Consider the following 19,361-nt stretch of genomic DNA (forward strand, 5'->3'; position numbering starts at 1 on the left):
GGCTGCATTTCTTGTATGCGGGGATTTCAACCAGGCAGATTTGAAAGTGGTCCTACCTAAATTCTATCAACACATAAAGTGTGCAACCAGGGGAGAAAGGACTCTGGACAGGCTGTATACAAATGTCAAACAGGCCTATAAGGCCGAACCACTGGCACATCTAGGCCAATCTGATCATGTGTCCCTGCTCCTGACTCCTGAATATATTCCACTGAGGAAACGGACTCCAGCTATAAAGAGGGATATTACAATATGGCCAGCTGAAGCATCCCAACAACTACAAGACTGTTTTCATGACACCGATTGGGAGGTATTCGCCCAACAGGATGTAGAGACTCATACTGAGCAAGTGTTGGACTATATTAGGTTCTGCACTGACAATGTAACACGGAGGCGCCGGATAAAGATCTACCCAAACAGGAAGCCCTGAATGACAAGGGAGGTTCAGGGGTTGCTAAAGGCAAGAAATACTGCTTTCAGAAGTGGAAATAAGTCGTTGTACAGCTTAGCTAGAGCGGATTTAAAGAGAGGTATCCGTGTAGCAAAGGAGGCGTATAGACAGCGGCTGGAGAATCATCTACAAAGTAACAACACCAGGCAGGTGTGGCAAGGTGTACAAGAATTAACAGGGTATAAATCCAAGGATTCCCTGGCAGACGAGGGAGGGGCATCCCTCGCAGAGGATTTGAATGCCTTTTTTGCCCGTTTTGAAGTAACATCTGCAGCAACACCTGCTGAGGCTTTACCACCACCACCACTCCCTGTGAAGGCCTTGCCACCATCACCATCATCAGTACAAAGGAATGTAGTAGTCTCTGTGGAAAAAGAAGAGATGAGGAAGGTGTTGAAGGGAATCAACCCAAGGAAGGCCACAGGGCCAGATGGGGTAGCTGGAAGGGTATTGAGAGACTGTGCAGATCAACTAGCAGGAGTCTTCACTGGGATCTTAAATCGATCCCTAGCCCAGGCTATTGTTCCATCCTGCCTAAAGTCCTCTACTATCGTTCCAATAGCAAAAAAATCTAACCCGGAAGATCTGAATGACTTTCGTCCACTAGCACTCACACCTATAATCATGAAGTGCTTTGAAAAACTGGTACGAAATTATGTCATTGCCTGCCTACCAGAGGGACTGGACACATTCCAATTTGCTTATAAAACAAAAAGATCGACAGAGGACGCTGTGGCGATTGCCCTCCATGCCGTTCTTGCACATTTGGAGCAGCGGGGGGGGTTATGCCAGACTGCTTTTTTTAGATTTCAGCTCGGCATTTAATACCATTCTACCACAACGACTGATGTCTAAACTGGAAGATCTGGGGCTTCCATTATCACTTTGTGGGTGGATATTGGACTTTTTGTCAGACCGCCCCCAGAGGGTTCGGTTGGGCCCTTATACCTCTAGTATGCTTAAGACTAACACAGGAACACCACAGGGATGCGTACTCAGTCCACTCCTTTATATTCTCTACACGTACGATTGTGTCGCTGCTCACCCTAGTAATAGGGTTGTCAAATTTGCAGATGACACAACCGTGATTGGGCTCATCTCTGAAAGGGAGGGTGAAACGGACTATAGAGATGAGGTGGAGCGGCTGACAGAGTGGTGCAGAGCTAACAACTTGCTCATAAATACAAGGAAGACAAAGGAGCTTGTGGTGGACTTCAGGAGACAGAAGAGCAATGTCCAGCCACTTTTGATTGATGGGGTCTGTGTGGAGAGGGTAACAACGTTCAGATTTTTGGGCACTGAATTACAAGAGGATCTGTCCTGGAGTGTCAACACAAGGGGGCTTGTGAAGAAGGCGCAGCAGAGACTGTACTTTTTGAGAATTCTAAGGAAAAACCATCTTCCGCAGAAACTGCTGCTTGCCTTCTATCACTGTGCCATTGAGAGCGTGCTCACTTATGGCTTATGTGTGTGGTACGGAAGCTGTACTACCCGGGACAGGTTGGGGTTGTGCAGAGTTGTTAAGGCAGCAGAGAGCATTGTTGGCTGCCCACTCTCCACCTTAGAGCAGATTTATGCCACAAGGTGCCATAGGAAGGCACTGGACATGGTAAAAGATCCATCGCATCCTGGTCACTGTCTCTTCGAGCTCCTGCCGTCGGGACGGAGATACAGGGCGATGAAGACAAGAACGAGCCGTCTTAAGAACAGCTTCTTCCCCAGAGTGATCTCGGCCCTGAATGGGAAGCCTGGACTTTGAAAGTCATCTAATCTTCCTTGCTGTATTATACTGTATTGTTTTAATTAGTGTTTTTATAGTTGTTTTGATTTTGTGTGGAGTGCCCTACCTGGGTGGATGGAGCAGCCAAGTAATTTCGTTGTCCCCGAGAGGGGGCAATGACAATAAAGATATTATTATTATTATTATTATTATTATTATTATTATTATTATTATTATTATTATTATTATTATCTGACTGGGCTGCATAGCCACTCCGCTCTGGGTGGCTCCCAACAAAAAATAGTAAAAGTTCAGATAAAATGTGGAAATTAACAGGTAAGGAAACATCAGGAAGATGGGGGGAAAGTGCCATCTGAATGCAGTCATTGTGACAAGTGACAGCATTGCGTCATTATTGATGAGGCATAAAGGTTATATTAGTAGAGACTCATCAGCCAGTGAAACCACACATACTTGAATCAGCAAACTTTCCTCACGTTATTTGATGAGAGCACATGAATCATCACAGCATGGGAACCAAGTCAGTTGCTTCATAGTAGGCTTAATATAAAACCCTCAGGTGAGAAAAGAGAATTGAAATTCAGGAGCGCTTCTGTAAGCACAAGACATTTTTCAATCTCTTTGCACAATCATCAGCTAACATGAGACCTCATGCAGCACCTTGTACAACATGTCAATATGCATGCTTGTGCTATGTTCCACATTTTGCTAACTCTTGTGCAACATTTTACAAAACAGTACCACTGCCAGAATTCTTTCCATTGTTCACATCGAGAGTATTAGAAAGGATACTACTTTTAGTATCAATTTTAAAAGTCTGAGTGCACAGTAAACAGAAGCTTTCTTATTCCCACCCTCCTCATTGCAACCAGCCTCTTCTTTAGATACAGAAAATATATATACTGTATGGATACCATTGCTATCTACAACATCTACTGAAAATAACCACAGAAGACAGGAGACAAGAAATGAAAGGTAACAAAAATGAACAATTTGCAGAAAGGGTTATGCAGTACTTTAAAAAAAAAGTATTTTAAAGTGCTGTAATATATGTAGTACTGTTTATCTGAAAGACTTTCTATACAGTCTACATATATTGCTTTTTAAAGAAAAAGAAAAAGAAAACAATCAAGAAAGTACTCATTATCCAGTTTTAATGACAACGTTCTAAAGACACATTCTAGAGACTTGTTGATGTATTTTGCAGCCCAACCATAAGAGAAATTCCTAATTTATAGGACTTATTTCCAAGTTAAAGTGTTCTTAGTATTGCAATCTTAGCCACAACAAGCTACCTGGCATTCGCAATTTCAGCAGAACGTGTTAAAGCCAACAACAAAATTAACCCACATGTTAAGCAGGAAGTGGCAGAGAAGGTACTAGAAACATCACTATGAAAGATTGCATTAATATTTGAAGCACTACTTTAGGTGAACACTGCTATGTGTCATTCCCTCAAACAGCTGCCAGATCTTAAGTGTCAGGCTGATCCTATGCATACTTACACAAATGTAAGCTCTATGTCCAGTGGAGGTTACTTAGAAGTAAGGAGCATATGTTTTCTATCTTTGTAATACAGCATATAGACCATACCACCTTCTATTAATAAATCACCCCTTCAAGAAAATAAAAGCCCTATAATGACAGACAGCAACCCCCTGCTGTTGACAACAATAATCATAAATTCATGTACAGCCTAATTCCTTTGGTTTTTGACAATCCAAGCTTGTGGGTGCATTTCTTGCAAGAAGAAACATAAAATAGGAATAGAAAATATATATGAAAGGGAGCCCTATACTAGCAGCTCTCCACAAGTTGTTGGACTCCAGCTCTCTTCAACCCCAGTCAACACCGTAAGAAATGACGGGAGCTGTACTCCATCCAGCACCAACTGGAAGAGTTTGGGTTTCCCTACTCCTGCCCCATAATATGCTCTCCTGTTCAGCATTATTTATTAATGGAACAGATTTATATCATACTTTCTGCTATCTAGGTTTCTAAAATGGCTTACAAACATGTTTGTATGAAATGTATCTTCTGAGCAGGGACAGGCCTTAATCTTATAGATAACCTATTTTCCAGGTTATCTTTTAGCATTAAATCAGACCTAGCAATCAAAGTTAAATATCAAAAACCTAAAGAAGAAAGGGAACTACTGATGAACTACAACACACAAGTCCAAGTTTACGACTTACAGTGATGCCCTGCAAGACGAATGCCTCGCAAGACGGAAAACTCGCTAGACGAAAGGGTTTTCCGTTTTTCGATGTCCTTCGCAAGACGAATTTCCCTATGGGCTTGCTTCGCAAGACGAAAACGTCTTGCAAGTTTGTTTCCTTTTTCGTAAAACCGTTAATACCCAGGGTGCATTGCTGGAAGAGGTGCAGTTGCGACTTGACTTTGAGGAGCAACACATTGCACGCGGTGTGGTAGCCTTTTCTGAGGTTTTTGAGGACTTTGCTGATTTTTGAAGCTTTTCCAAAACTTCTTTTGCAGCTGTTTGGTAAGTTAAACTTTTAAAACTTTTTGGGGGGGTTTTGGATTTTGGGTTGGGGTGTTTGGAATTCAAGGACTTGGTGTTGGGGAGAGGTTTGCAAGAATCTGGAAGCTTGTGTGGTTTTTTTCTGCATTTTTATGATTTTCTGTGACCATTGGGCCATGTTGTTTTTTTTCCAAAAAAAAAATTCTGGGTTTGAATTTCTGTGTGGTGGGTGGCTGGGGGGACAGTTGAGGAGGGGGTTGCAAGAATCTGGGAGCTTGTGTGGGTTTTTTTGAATTTTTATGATTTTCTGTGACCATTGGGCCATGTTGTTTTTTTTCAAAAAAAAATGTGGGTTTGAATTTCTGTGTGGTGGGTGGCTGGGGGAGCAGTTGGGGAGGGGTTTGCAACAGTTGGGGAGGGGTTTGCAACAGTTGGGGAGGGGTTTGCAATTTCTGTGTGGTGGGTGGGTGGCTGGGGGAACAGTTGAGGTTTTTGAAGACTTTGGTGATTTTTAAAGCTTTTCCAAAACTTCTTTTGCAGCCATTTGAGGATTTTGAAGACTTTGGTGACTGCAGCCATTTCATAAGTTAAGTTAAACTTTTAAAACTTTTTGGGGGGTTTTTGGATTTTGGGTTGGGTGCTTGGAATTCAAGGACTTGGTTCAGGGTTTGAATTTCTGTGTGGTGGGTGGCTGGGTCCTTTTGAATTTTTTGGGTCTGAATCACTGATTTTTCTTTTCTTTTCTGAGTTTACGAAGCTAGGAGCTGTGCTGCCATGGGACCCAAGAAGACTGCTGCTGCAGAGGCCGGCGAGAGGAAGAAGGAGAAAGTGACGCTGGAAATGAAGAAGGAGATCAGCCGGAAGCACGACGGTGGAATGCGTGTGACGGACCTCGCCAGGGAGTACGGCAGGAACCCATCGGCCATCGGCACCATCCTGAAGATGAGGGAGAAGATCCTTGCGACTGATGCAGCCAAGGGAGTCACCAGGATCGTGAAGAACCGCCCAGCTGTTCTGGAGGAGGTCGAGAAGTTGCTCCTCATCTGGATAGAAGAGAAGCAGCGTGCAGGGGACACAGTGACTGAGGCCGTGATTTGTGAGAAGGCCAAGGCCTTGCACACAGACCTCATCCGGGAACAGCCAGGAACCTCAGGCGAGCCAGAAGTCTTCAAGGCAAGCAGAGGCTGGTTCGACCGGTTCAAGACGAGATCTGGAATCCACAGCGTGGTCAGGCATGGAGAGGCTGCCAGTTCTGATGTTCCTGCGGCTGAAGACTTTGCAGCGGAGTTCCTGGAGGTTGTGAAGACGGAGGGCTATGTTCCACAGCAGGTCTTCAACTGCGACGAGACCGGGCAGTTTTGGAAGAGGATGCCCAAAAGGACTTTCATCACTCAGGAGGAGGCCAAGTTGCCTGGCCACAAGCCCATGAAGGACCGTCTGACCCTGCTCTTCTGTGCCAACGCAAGTGGCGACCTGAAGATCAAGCCCCTGCTGGTGTACCACTCGGAGAACCCACGGGCCTTCAAGAAACACAAGGTCGACAAGGAGCAGCTGAGTGTCATGTGGCAATCCAACAGTAAGGCTTGGGTCACACGTGTGCTGTTTGTGGACTGGGTCAATCTTGCTTTTGGCCCTGCTGTCAAACAGTACCTGCTGGACAACAACCTGCCGCTGAAGGCTTTGTTTCTGATGGACAATGCTCCTGCTCATCCTAAAGGCCTTGAGGAGGACTTGTTGGAGGAGTTCAGCTTCATCAACATCATGTTCCTGCCGCCTAACACCACGCCACTGCTCCAGCCGATGGATCAGCAGGTCATCGCCAATTTAAAAAAACTCTACACCAAGGAGCTTTTCAGGCGATGCTTCGAGGTGACTGATTGCACCACCATCACCCTGCGGGAATTCTGGAAGGACCACTTCGACATCGTCACCTGCTTGAAGATGGTCACCACGGCCTGGAAAGGGATCAGCCAGAGAAATTTGAATTGCGCTTGGTGCAGCCTGTGGCCGGACTGTGTGGCACCAAGTGACTCTGATGCACCAGAGTCAACAGTGGTGCAGGACATTGTTGCCTTGGGGAGGACCATGGGCCTGGAGGTCACAGAGGAGGACGTCAGCGAGCTGTTGGAGGAGCACGACCACGAGCTGACCACCCAGGAGCTGGTCGAACTGCAGGCAGAGGCTGCACAGGAGCAGGCCTCGCTGGAAGAGGAGGAAGCAACTGAGGAACGGCTGTCCTCCAAAGAACTGAGGGACATTTGCCTGAAGTGGAAGGATGTGCAGGCTTTTGCAGAGCGGAACCACCCTGACAAGCACGTGACCTTGCGAACACTTTTGATACAAGGGTCATGTCGTCTTTCAGGGAGGTGCTGAAAAGCCAGATGAAGCAGCAGACCATGGACAGGTTCCTCAGCAAGAAGCAAAGAGTGGAAGAGGAACCTTCTTCGAGTGGTCCCCCAGAGTCTTAGAAAATGTAATGTACCCTTTTTTTATTTTTAAATGTTTTTCCTGTCATGTTTAGAAACTTAATTTATTGTTCCTTCAATTTTTGAAATGCTCTTTACAGTATGTGTGACTTTAAAGAGCACTTAATAAACTCTTGTTGTACCAAATTTGGCTTTGTTTGGACTTTTTTTGACCATAGGAACGCATTAATTGGATTTCAATGCATTCCTATGGGATTTCGTGCTTCGCAAGACGAAAAATTCGCTAGACGAAAAAACTCGCGGAATGAATTAATTTCGTCTTGCGAGGCACCACTGTATTTTGCGAGGAAGCTAAGCTAACACAAACTTATTTTTAGATGTCAAACTATTAACAAAATAAAACTATCAGATATATTGATTATCTTGTGTGGCAAAGCTAAAGCAGAAACCTATGTGCAGCAGAGTACTGAATAAAGATATAAGACTCCAGTCCTTAGCACACTTGCAACTGCGGTTCATTGAAATTACCAGGAGTCTCTTTCAGGTAACCTCATTATAGTCAAGTTGTAAGAATCTTGATTATGAGTTGAATTCCCTGCTGTGCAGAGTTCACAGTGAAAACTCTCATGCCAGCTCTTCAGATCATCTTCTGTAACTGAAAATTGCATTATCTCACTTAGCTGTTATTAACCATTATTAATATTTCATACAAAGCCACAGCTGGAATACAGTAAGCTCAGGAGTAATCTCAACTACAAAAGAGAAGAGGGTGTGGGAAGAAAAAGGACCTAACATTCTTTTACTTTGAAGCACTTTTCAAAGCGAAAACTCCACCCCTCCAGAAGAATTGTTTAAATATCATGTTTATTATTGTTTCCAAATCAAAGACAACAGCTTCTAAACACAACTTTATCTGCTGCAACAGCAGATGAACAAGTGACTTGTACATCACATCTGCAGTTCCTGTGTGCAACATTTGGAACTGACTTGGGATGGGTGGAGAGACTTTATGGTACAATGGTATCTAGGATAAGTAGCAATGTTAAAGTTTCTAGTCCGTTCATGCAGAAACTTTCTTCCGTGAGCAATCAAGTTTCAATAGTTTGAAAAGCCTTAAATAAAGGGCAGCTGGCCACCCGGTTTTATAAGCAGGCAAATCACTGCCAATGCTAACATGTGAAACTCAACTAAGCTGCTCTGTATTGTGTACAAATAGTTGCTAGCTCAATGAGTGCTACTTGACCCAGAGGACTGAGGTAAGCCACATGCTCTGCTCCCACCATCATAACAAACCTTCTGCTAGGCAGAAGTCCTACTATGCAAGGTGCATGGAAACATAGGAAACTGCCTTATAACTGGATCAGACCAGTGGCCCATCTAGGTCACTACCTTCTTTGCTGATTGGCAACAGTTCATCAGGACTCGATACAGCATTTTTTCCCAGGCTTAACAAGAGATGCTATGGATTACAGGCTTGTTAGCTGCTACGTTTATACTAGAGCAAGTGGAAGATAAGCCAAAAATAATTAAATGCAAGCTCCTCCTACAATTCTTTTCAGGTTCCTAACTAGGCCAAAATCCCACTGTTACACAACGTAATAGCATCAACTGTCTTCCCAAGCTCCTTATTGCAATACATACGTTCTCCAAATCTCATTGCCTACTGATCAGGAGAACTGACCAAGATTTTGTTATACTCTGTGGAAAGCTGTATTTACAGTGGTACCTCAGGTTACATACGCTTCAGGTTACATACGCTTCAGGTTACAGACTCCACTAAACCAGAAATAGTGCTTCAGGTTAAGAACTTTGCTTCAGGATGAGAACAGAAATCGTGCTCTGGCGGCGCGGCGGCAGCAGGAGGCCCCATTAGCTAAAGTGGTGCTTCAGGTTAAGAACAGTTTCAGGTTAAGAACAGACCTCCGGAACGAATTAAGTACTTAACCCGAGGTACCACTGTACGGTTAATTATTCTTCTAGTCAGCAGAGAGTGGGGCACAGAGGAAAGCATTAACTCCACTTCTAGAAGGCAAGGTCAAAACAGTATTAAGCTTCCTGTGACCATCCAGATGAGGAGGGGGTCAGTCCCCCAGTCCATAGACTTGGTCCTAGCAATAACAGTGTCTCCCACAGACAACTCGGGAGCAGTGGCAAACCAGAACTAGGGAGCTAGAAGAGAACAAGGAACCCAGAATAAATCTGAGATAGAATAGTGAAAGGAACACTGCAAAGTGCAGAAGATACAAAACAGAAAACTCTCCCCACTTCATAATATTCCAGGCTGAACTCACAAGGCAGGGCTATCTGCTCCAGAAGAACACTTCATGGTAAATTCAACTTTCCACTGTCAGTCAGCAGAGGACTGGAGCACACAGGAAAAGTTTTTCAGAAGCAGTATCCCCAAGACTAGGTGGGAGAACTTCCAGTCACAGGACCTGCTGAAGGACCCTCCTGCTAAAGGCCACCTCATCAAGGACATATTTGTCTCCCTTGTAGTGTCTCCCAAAGATGAAGCAATGGGCTTAGCAGCTGGCTAAGATAGAATGGGTCACAGTGCCTAAGAGAATAGGCTGAGACTTAGAATGGTAGGTACACCAGTGCTATACATTCCCTGACCAACCAGTTAATGGTTCCTCTGGACACTTTCTTTGCCCTGGGCCTTGTAAAACACAAATAGGGTTTCTGTGCATTTCAACTCTTTGGTACGTGACAAATAGATCCAGACTGCTCTCCGGACGTCCAGTTTATGGCCTTTCTTTTCCTATGCTTTCTTTTTTCTTTTCCTAGCTTTTTCCAATATAGGCCCCAGGGATGGGTGACAACTGGAGTTCACCTTGGGTAGGAAACTGAGATCAGGATGCAAGGCAACCCAGTTCAGGATAGATGCCACATTGTTCCTGACTGACTGATAGCACCCACAATTTCCCTATCTGCTCATGGAAGCAACTGCCACCAGGAACACAAACTTCCACATAAGCTCATGTGGGATGGAACCCAATGATTTGAAGGAAGATACCATGAAGGTCCTCTGCATAAAAGGAGAGATCCCAGTCAGGAGGTATGTGGATTACCAGTGGGGAAATTATGGAAGCAACTCACAGAAACTGAGATGTACGCTGGTACCCACATAATGCTATCCAGGGCCACTGGCTGGTGTTTAAAAATATTGGGAGCAAGACCTTGCTTCAGATCTGCCTTCAAGAAATCCAAACTATTGGGACTCTAGCCTCCAAATGGCAGACTGTGTCACATGCACCTCTGGAAAGCCTTCCACAAAAAATGTTGCAAAATGTGTAACATAGCACAAGCATGCATATTGACATATTGTACAAGTTGCTGTGTTAGGTCTTGTGTTAGATGATGATTGTGCAAGAGACTGAAAAATGTCTTGTGCTTGCAGAAACACTCCTGAATTTCATTTCTCTTTTCTTGCCTGAGAGTTTTATATCAAGCCTACCACAGAGCAACTGACTTGGTTCCCATGCAATGATGTTATCATGTGCGCTCATCAAACATTGTGAGCAAAGTTTTGCTGATCCAAGTATGTGTGGTTTCACTTGTTGATGAATCTCTACTAATATAAGCTGCATGCATAGTGATGCATAATCTCATATATCCAATTAGTGGATACTTGTCAGTGACTATGTTGAGGAATTCCTCTTCTAGCAATGTGTGTTGTTCAACCTCCCGATGCAGAGTTGGAGCTAGTGCATGTGTAGAACTGCCCTTGGAAAAGCCCATGCATAATGGAAGTCACCATGCCAGAATGGAAATCTACCAAGTCCAAAAACCATGGTCTCCACAGTGCAGAGCGACTAGAAGGACCTGGGCCCAGAGAGCCCTAGTCTGGGTAGAAGAGTTGTATGCACCTTGGGGTCCCAGAATCTGGACACAATAAAGTCCATTTTCTTGTTGTTCATGGCAAATGGGTCAATCCTGGGAGGCCCACCTTTGTTTACGATGAATTGAAACACTACTGGATAGAGATACCACTCCCCTGATTGATCTCCATTCTGTTCAGCTAACCCACCTTGATGCTGCGGATTACCCAAATGTGTTCTACTAAGATAGAAGGAGATGTTCTTCCTTGTAGGACAGCAATAAGTTGTTTCCGTTTGATCAGATCCACAAAGGCTAGGAGGATTAAGTAGACAGCCCTCAACCCTAGTCAGCTGATGGGAGTGAGCTGCCTTCTCCACACACACTTGGACAAAGCTGCCTCTCCATCCAATCAAGCTGACATCTGGAACAACCCTGAGCAGTTTCGGGAAGTGCAATCACCACTGGAGGAGGTGGTGGCAGCGTTCCCTAGACAGACACACCAATCAACTTCCCAGCTATCAAGGTCTGGAAGGGCAGAAGAAGCCACTGCAACAATCTGGCATTGAACCTCCCTAGGGCAGCAAGTTGATGACTGCCATGGAGCCCTGAAGGCAAGCAAAGTCCATGGTCTAATGGTTAAAACTTGGAATTGGCCAGTCCTCTCTCTTTTGAGCAGTGCTGTGTTTAGCACTGGTCCCAATTTTTTGTTTGCTCAGGAAGAATGGGGGGTGGAAGAACAGATCCATGCTAAGCTGTACAAAAGCATGTTCTTGTCCCTCTGCAAAGTGGTACGCTAGGGAGGGGAAGAGCCAGAAGGGGCCTCTAGATATACCCTGCCCTTAATCTGGATCCCTGTCTCTCCTGGTTACAGCGCTGGTGGAGTGGGGTGTGAACGAAAGATAAAATAAGAAGCTTCCCTTCCTTCAAAACATGTGATGCTGGAGAGCAAAGGAAAAGGAAAAGGAAAGGGAAAGAAATCGTAACTGCTCCTGCCTGCAAAGCACACAGACCTAAAAATTAGTCATGCTTTCCAATTGAAAGAGTCAAAACTGTGGGGGAAAGGTTCTTTCCTCTTCTGGGCAGCCACAGCAAACCGTTTTTTAAAATATAGTTTTGACCCTGCCTTCTAAAAGCAAAGTTAAACTTTTCGTCTATGCTCCATTCCTCCAGTGACCAAGAACTAGGTATAGCATTAAAAAAATACTTTACAACAACAGAAGATCTCTGACAATTCTAACAGTGCATGCAACATGGCATGTGATATGGTTATTTAAATTTTCTCCTAAGAACTGTTATCCATAGCACTGCTAAAAGAGACTAACAAACAGCACACTAGCCAGGTCCAATATTTCCCAAACACACCCCTCTCCAACCTTCACATTAACCTCAGATAGTACACAAATCTTCCTTCCAAATCAATTTCCTCTATGGTGAAAACTCTAGTTTTAATCTTAGCACACCTTCAGATAGCATGCTAAGGCTACAACTCTAATATTTTCTACTCAAAAGAATTGACAGGGATTGCTTCTACATAAGTGGGAATAGAGCTGCTTCCTAAGCAACTAGTTCAAAGCCAACATCAGGTATGAACTCAAATGATGGCTTTATGCCAGAGATGTAGCTAAGGGGCAGCTAGCCAGTCTTTTCCCCCTGGGTGAAGTCTCCAGAGGGGTGTGCCATCGAGGCTCTCAGCGTGTGTGTGTGTGTTTGTGTGTACACAAATGCACATGGGGGGGGGTAGCCAAACTGAGTCTTTGACATGGGTGAAATAAAGCCTAGTTTTGCCCCTGCTTTATGCCATCACCCAAAGCCCCTCATCTGCATGGTGTCTAACATTGCCACACTGTGCATGTGCGCTGATATAAATGCACACAAAGCAGTTTGACGGAACAACAGGTGTTATCTAGTTTTCACTGCAAAACATCCCGTAGCCTCCTGTTCACACACACACACAGTTAAAACCTTACTACTCTTAACCAGAATCACCAGCCCCACCTCATCCCACTTCCTGCCTTATATATTTACCCCAGGCTGTAATCCTATGCACACTTGAGCGTAAACCCCTTTAAGTCACTGGGACTTCATAGGCCCAGCCTTTCTACAAAGCTGCTGTCTCACCTCACTCACTCACACACACACAAACAAACATACACACAGCCCTGGCCCTGTAACTGCCTCCAGTCATAGTATTAAGAACCTAAGAGCTGCCTTTGCAGGATCAGACCAAAGGCCTACCAAGTTAAGTCCAGCTTTCTGTTGGCCAAGCCAACTGATACCTGGGGGAGGTGAGGGAAACCCACAAGCGGGGCGGAAAGCACAACAGCACTCTCTGCCGTCCACGTTCCCCAGCAACTGGTCTCACGAAATACTTCACCTGGTCACTTCAGACGGGCAAGGCGTGTGTACACAACAGCTCTCGACTCGACCGGCTCCTGGCTGAGGCGACGAGGCCCCTCCGCCTCAATTCCCTCCTCCTCGCCCCCCCCCATATCGTAGCAACTCACCTGGCCAACAACCGCAACCCCGTCCTACGTAACACACCAGCCGCACCTCGACCTCGGCCGCCGGAGTTGCTGCTCTCCTTTCCTCGCCAGCGCGCGCCCCGCCCCGGCCGCATCTCCTCGCTCGAGCAGAAACCCCGCCGCCCTCAGCCGCCCCGACGTTGCTACCAGAGCGAAGGCTTAAGAAGAGGACGAAAAAATACCACCACCACTACCACTATTACTACTGCTGCTGCTGCTGCTCCGACTAGCTGGAGTGCAATTCCTCAAGTGTCGACCCCCGCTCTCCCGGCCCCCTCTCCCGGCCACTCTTGCAAACATCCCAACCCCACACTCGCGCCTCCCTCGCCCCCAACTTCGGCGCGTTTCGCCTCTGCTCCCGCCTCCCCCCCTTCAGCCACCAGTTCGCATATGTCTCCAAACCTGGCCCTCTGCCCGCGCTCCCCTGACGCGTCAAGAGCTATATTGGGAATCCCGGTTGCTCCCGCTGGCGCCGCTAGTTAGCAAGCGGGCGGCGGGGGGGGGGGGGAGGTTCCCGAGGGGACCCACCGGGCACTCACCTACCTTCCTCTTCCGTGGGCCGCTTTCCCTCCGGAGGCTCCCGGTTGCCAGTGCCTGGCGTGCAGCAGCAGCAGCAGCAGCTGTGGTTCTGCAGCAGGAGCTTCTCCGCCGGCTGGGCTAGCTGGCGACGGGATGGAGGAGGCTTCTTTGGACGGGGCTGCCTCGCCTCCTCGCCCGCCAGCAACACGGGGAGCGCGCGGCGGCGGCAGCGGCCCGTGGGGTCTCGGACGGAGGCGGAGGAGGAGGGGACTGTCGGCCGGGCGAGCAGGCAGGCAAGCAGGGAAAGAGGGAGGGAGGGAAAGCGACGGCTCCGCCACGTGACGGGCCGTGTCATCCTGCGCAGCCATCTTGCGTCCCTGCCGCGCCTCCTCCTGGAAGAAGGCGGCGGCGACAGGGCAGCGGCATCCCGGCGGCCTCGGAGCTGGCTTCCCAGGCGCGGCCTAGACGGTTTCCCGAAAGAGGAAACGGCCTGGGGAAAAGGGTGGCTGCTCGGTCGGCTTGTAGGGGCAGCGGGAGACCCGCCGGCGCCGCTCTCTATAGGCGGAAAGCCGGTGACTTGACTCGGGTGTGAAAGCCGCCAGGTTACCCCGGACCTCACCTACCTCGCAGGGTTGTTAGTGAGGGTGAAATGGGTTGGGGGGGGGAGAAGCATGTTGAGTTGAGCTCCTCGGGTGGCCAAGCGGGGTGTCCGTGTTAGTAGGAATTAAAAAGGGACAAACCACCGACTGGGGAAACCCAGCTAGGAGCTGCGAGTACGTGTGTGTCCTGTTTGAGTGGTTTGCTCAGATATTCCCCATTATGCCCAGTGGAGCAAATGTGCACAGGGTTGCATCTTGAGCCTATGCACTTAACTGAGCCGTGAATCCCACCGGGTTCCAGAACTCTTAAACAAGGGTGTGAAGGGTTGCGTCCCAACATGCAGGCATTTGAACGCGTGAAGCCTTTCCCGGTATATACGGATTGGGGTTAGTTGGGAGTTTCAAGCTGCTGGTATTTCTGCATGGCAGTTTACTGTTAAAAGATTGCTAAAGTGAATTACATTCGCTTACAGGGAGTGAGTAGTTATCCCAGGGTAGCTTCAAAGAAGTTTTCTTTGTTTTGTACAGTAGTATCTGTTTCCAAACAAGCATGTCCCTAGCATATATCTAAGCTACAGAATGGGAATTTCTGACACCCTGTATATGTGAGAAGACTTGTGCACAAAACAGTATTTTGATCACCCCAGACAACCCCCCCTGGTTTTGGGAGTTTGATCTGGAGAAATTCTGCTGGTGCAAAGTAGCAGTAGTGGTTTTATTGGAGAGGAGGAAAGAGACTGACATAAATAGCAATAGACAGTGCCTGGTGTTTATAAATAGCTCCATTTCCTCAGCGATGAAACCACTTCAACATACACAATTTTTGAATACTTCAGATGATGCTAGCCTGTAAAGTAAACTTTACCTGTCTATCTCTGTATTATAGACTAGCAGGATAGAAGTTGAGAGAACAGTGACTTGTCTGAGGCCACCTGAAAAGGTGACAGCTGAAATGGGATTTGAACTGCGAATTGTCTAGCTTACATTCATAGTCACTATACTATAATGCTTCCTCACAGTGCTTTTTTTTTCAGGGGATACCTCTTTTGTTGTTAAAAAGTGTGGCACTTGACTTACTGTAACAACTCAATGGTGAGTACCTACACCTCTTTCTTTTTGGTTAAAAAGTGTGATACTTACTATAATAGCTTCATGGTGAATACCGACACCTCTTTTTCTAGAAAAAAACACCACTTCCTCATAACAGTTTAACTAAGGGGGGGGTTAAATATAAAATGTAAACAATATGGAAGGGCATATTAATTACATACATATTTTTAATACCAAAGTACATTCTCTATTTCCCCCTATAAATAAAATCATCCTGAAATCAGTATATCTGACCTAGAATCTTTTCCGCTCACACTCTGCTCTCTAGGAAGGAAGTATTTCTCTGTGGTGGGTGAACCTAGAAAGCAATGTATGATTGACGCCCCCCCCCCACCAATTCTCAACAAATATATCTAAAATGTCCAGACATTGTTGGGAAGGGAGAGGGGTTAATAAAACATTACAGGCAGTAACTGGCATAAAAGGAGCCTTGAATATTGTTCTAAATAGCAACCATAGCATATGACAGTTATACAAATGCTTATATTTCAAAGTCCAATAACTTTAATAAGCTTTAGACCTAGCTCTATGACAAATAGTTCAGTAGTTACAGAAGAGAAACACAAAAGGCTACATCACAAGGAAGGACAACAAATATAATTGGAATGGGGGTGTATAGAAAGAACAAGGTGTGATAAATTGGATAAAAGGAGAATAAGCACTTAGCCAATGTCAGGTGTTGACTTGGAATTTTTGCAGTTCATCTCTCCTACATAAATTCAACAACTAATGGGCTGTAAAATTGACTATGTAATACAACTAGTGTTCAGTGCTTGACATACTCAGCCAAAGAGGAGTCCTCTGTAAGCAAAATACTTGGGGAGAAACATGCAGGAGTTTTTATTATTATTTTCAATTCCTTGTTCTTCCTTTTTAACTAAGGTCACTGCCCACAGGGTGAATCTTGGTTTTAGCAACTTCAGGGTATGTCTACACTATCATTCATTGTCACATTTCATTTCCATTTATCCTAAAACTGCCACTCACTTTTTGACTGTAGAAAAACACACTTTCTCCTCTTGGGATGTTGGGCTCAGGTTTTTATATATCCTGCCCTCTCCCCAATCTTAATGATAAACAGTGTGCCTCTACAGGTATCAATATTTTTTATATAGCATTCCAAAATGAAGGGAGGAGGTGGCTGACTGGGCCCAACCTTGGATACTTTTAACAGTATAAAGCATTTAACATCAAATAAACATTTATAAATGAATGCACATGAAACTGCATTACACTGGGAGGAAACGCATTACAAGCAATTGGTCTGTCTATGCCAGTAAACATATCTGGCTCTCGGCATCAAGTGAGTGTCTTTTGGATCTGAAATCCTTGTAGCTGGAGAGTCCAGTTACTGAAGTTTGGACTTTTTGCATATACAGCATGTGTTCTTAACAAAAGTACGCACAGAAGGCAAGTGCAGAGCAGAAACTCACGCAGAATTGCAACAGGCAAACTCTCCTGAAGGCAGATAATGCAACAGCATACCTGCATGGACAATGAAGGAGTAGCCCTTGTCCACTTGGAAATGCAGCACAATTATACCTACTCTACTCTCACAAGCTTCAGGAGTAAACCCCAAGGAAAAACCCACACCCAGTGCCTTGTGAGACATCTTTGGGAGAATAAAGAGCTAAGGAGTAAACCCTACACAAATCTGGAGTGGTGTCCCTAAAACGGTTGGGTGGCGTCTTGTACACCTCCTTCCGGCAACTCCTGCAGCCAAGCTGGTGCCAAATGCATTGCCCTGCTTTCCTTTTCTCAGGGCAGTTCAGAACATTTCAATAAGATTCAACGTAATCTAACATTTTGTTAAAATACAACATATCAAATAAAACATAGAACCCCATAAAATCAATGTCATTCTTCAAAGTAGCTAAGAGGCAAGAAGGAAGGAAGGAAGGAAGACAAAGAAAGAAAGAAAGAAAGAAAGAAAGAAAGAAAGAGAAAGAAAGCTTAAATGTGAATGATTGATATGAGCTGATATGATGAGGACGGAACATGTTAAGTATCAGGAAGTCCTACAAGAATAAATTTAGTTTCAGAATTGGGTGGAAGTTCTAGAAGAGAATCCAGGAAAATGGAAAGTGATTAAAGAGGGTTTCGAAAAACTAGTAAACTGGGGAAACAGAATCCATGGCAGCCTTCTGTGTGCTTCTAACCTCAAGCTGCTACCACAACCATTGGCTGTTCTTATTCAAAAGGTTTGCAGTTTTTCTGGTTTATGCAACTAGTTTATTGCCACTTCCCCTCTGGGAACTTGAAGGAAACCCATCAAATCTTACTTTATTTGGACTGTGTGCAATGAAAATACTTTTGCTGGTGCCTTTAAGACAGCAGGGAAAGTGTCTTGGTCAGTTTTGAACTAGAGTCCCTGAGGTTTCAAATACATTCATACAAAAATCCTGTGGTGGCACCAGACTTGGGAGCATATTCCCACATCCTCTTTCAAGCTGTACATATGTGTTTCATGTCAACTATTTCTGAAAGACAGAAGGCAAAGACCATACATGTCTAAACTCTTCTGTTAATCTATTGTCATGAACTGGCTGGATGCCATGGAGTGGTGGGAGGCACCAGCTGAGGAACCCCCAGGGGAAGAAGGCTTAGAGCCATGGGAGTGGTGGTGGGATGATGATGAATAGTCAGAGGGAGAAGACTGGGAAGAGGAGGCGTTGGAAGCTGAAGAGGCAACAGAGTTTAGTGAGCAGGAAGAGGCTGTGGCAGAGGGCAGTCCAGACTCAGAGGCAGGAAGGGGGGGCAGGAGATAGAGATAAGGCAGGCTGCTGAAGAATCTAGGGAAGCTCCCACTCCTGCTGCAACCAGCTCCCCTCTCCCCTGGTCTCTCAGAACATGCAGAGAAATGAACAAGAGGCAAGTTGACAAAGCATTAGACTGCTAGGGAAGGAACTGGATGGGGGGGGGGAGCTTCAGTGGTGGAAAGGTGAGGACTTTCAGTCCTCACAACTGCTTCATTGGAGCAAGACCTCCTTGGGAAGGGTTGTTGCAGCTGCTAGGACTGACCTGCTTGCTTTCTTTGAATAAAGAGTTAACTTCACTGACATTGGCTGCTTTATTGTTTTATTGCTGACCTATCCCTGACTCCAGCTCCTGGCATCTATTGATTTATTCCATTTTGTGTGAATTTCACTCTTAATCATACCTTTGGCTTCATTTATACAATGAGCTTTTCTGTGGTTGTCTTTCTACCTACCGCATTTTTCGCTCTATAAGACGCACCAGACCATAAGACGCACCTAGTTTTTGGAAGAGGAAAACAAGAAAAAAATATTATGAATCCCAGAAGCCAGGACAGCAAGCAGGATCGCTGCGCTGCCCGGAAGAGGCTGCGCACGGCTAAGTCTCCCCCAAGAGCCGCTGCACACACGCGCCACGCGGCTCTTTAAAGGGAGCGCTGAGCAGAGCCTCCCGCCTGCATTCGCTCCATAAGACGCACACACATTTCCCCTTACTTTTTAGGAGGGCGAAAGTGCGTCTTTACAGAGCGAAAAATACGGTGACATGCCTGACTTCACTTGTGCTTCAGCCTGGCTTCCGATCATTTATTCCAATGATGGTTCATGATCAGCAGGTCAGTTGTTACCAAGTTGATGGTAATAACCACTGAAGATCATACGGCGCAATGTCTTAATAAGAGATGAGTTAGGGTGGGGGAATGAAAGGACCTTATT

General features: G+C 45.7%; 2 protein-coding genes across 12 annotated transcripts in view; one reads left to right on the forward strand and one right to left on the reverse strand.

Moving 5' to 3' along the window:
- Window positions 1-15,611, reverse strand: part of SGMS1 (sphingomyelin synthase 1) — a 72,800-nt gene extending 57,189 nt beyond the window's left edge. For 2 of the 11 annotated variants that reach the window (XM_083503138.1, XM_083503142.1), the window contains exon 1: window positions 13,427-13,756. The gene's annotated coding sequence lies outside the window, so the exon portion shown is untranslated. Of the gene's footprint in view, window positions 1-13,198; window positions 13,370-13,426; window positions 13,757-13,983 lie in introns of those variants that run through there. The other 9 variants (XM_083503137.1, XM_083503147.1, XM_083503140.1 and 6 more) reach the window with 9 other exon arrangements.
- LOC310706810 (tigger transposable element-derived protein 1-like) lies at window positions 4,384-7,286 on the forward strand. The gene is made up of 2 exons (XM_083503107.1): window positions 4,384-4,695; window positions 5,215-7,286. The coding sequence occupies exon 2, from the start codon at window positions 5,449-5,451 to the stop codon at window positions 7,045-7,047; it is 1,599 nt and encodes a 532-aa protein (XP_083359233.1). The 5' UTR covers window positions 4,384-4,695; window positions 5,215-5,448; the 3' UTR covers window positions 7,048-7,286.
- Window positions 15,612-19,361: the final 3,750 nt, after the last annotated feature.

The sequence above is a fragment of the Podarcis liolepis genome (genome assembly GCF_965112155.1).
Source record: "Podarcis liolepis genome assembly, chromosome: 5".
NCBI lineage: Eukaryota > Metazoa > Chordata > Lepidosauria > Squamata > Lacertidae > Podarcis > Podarcis liolepis.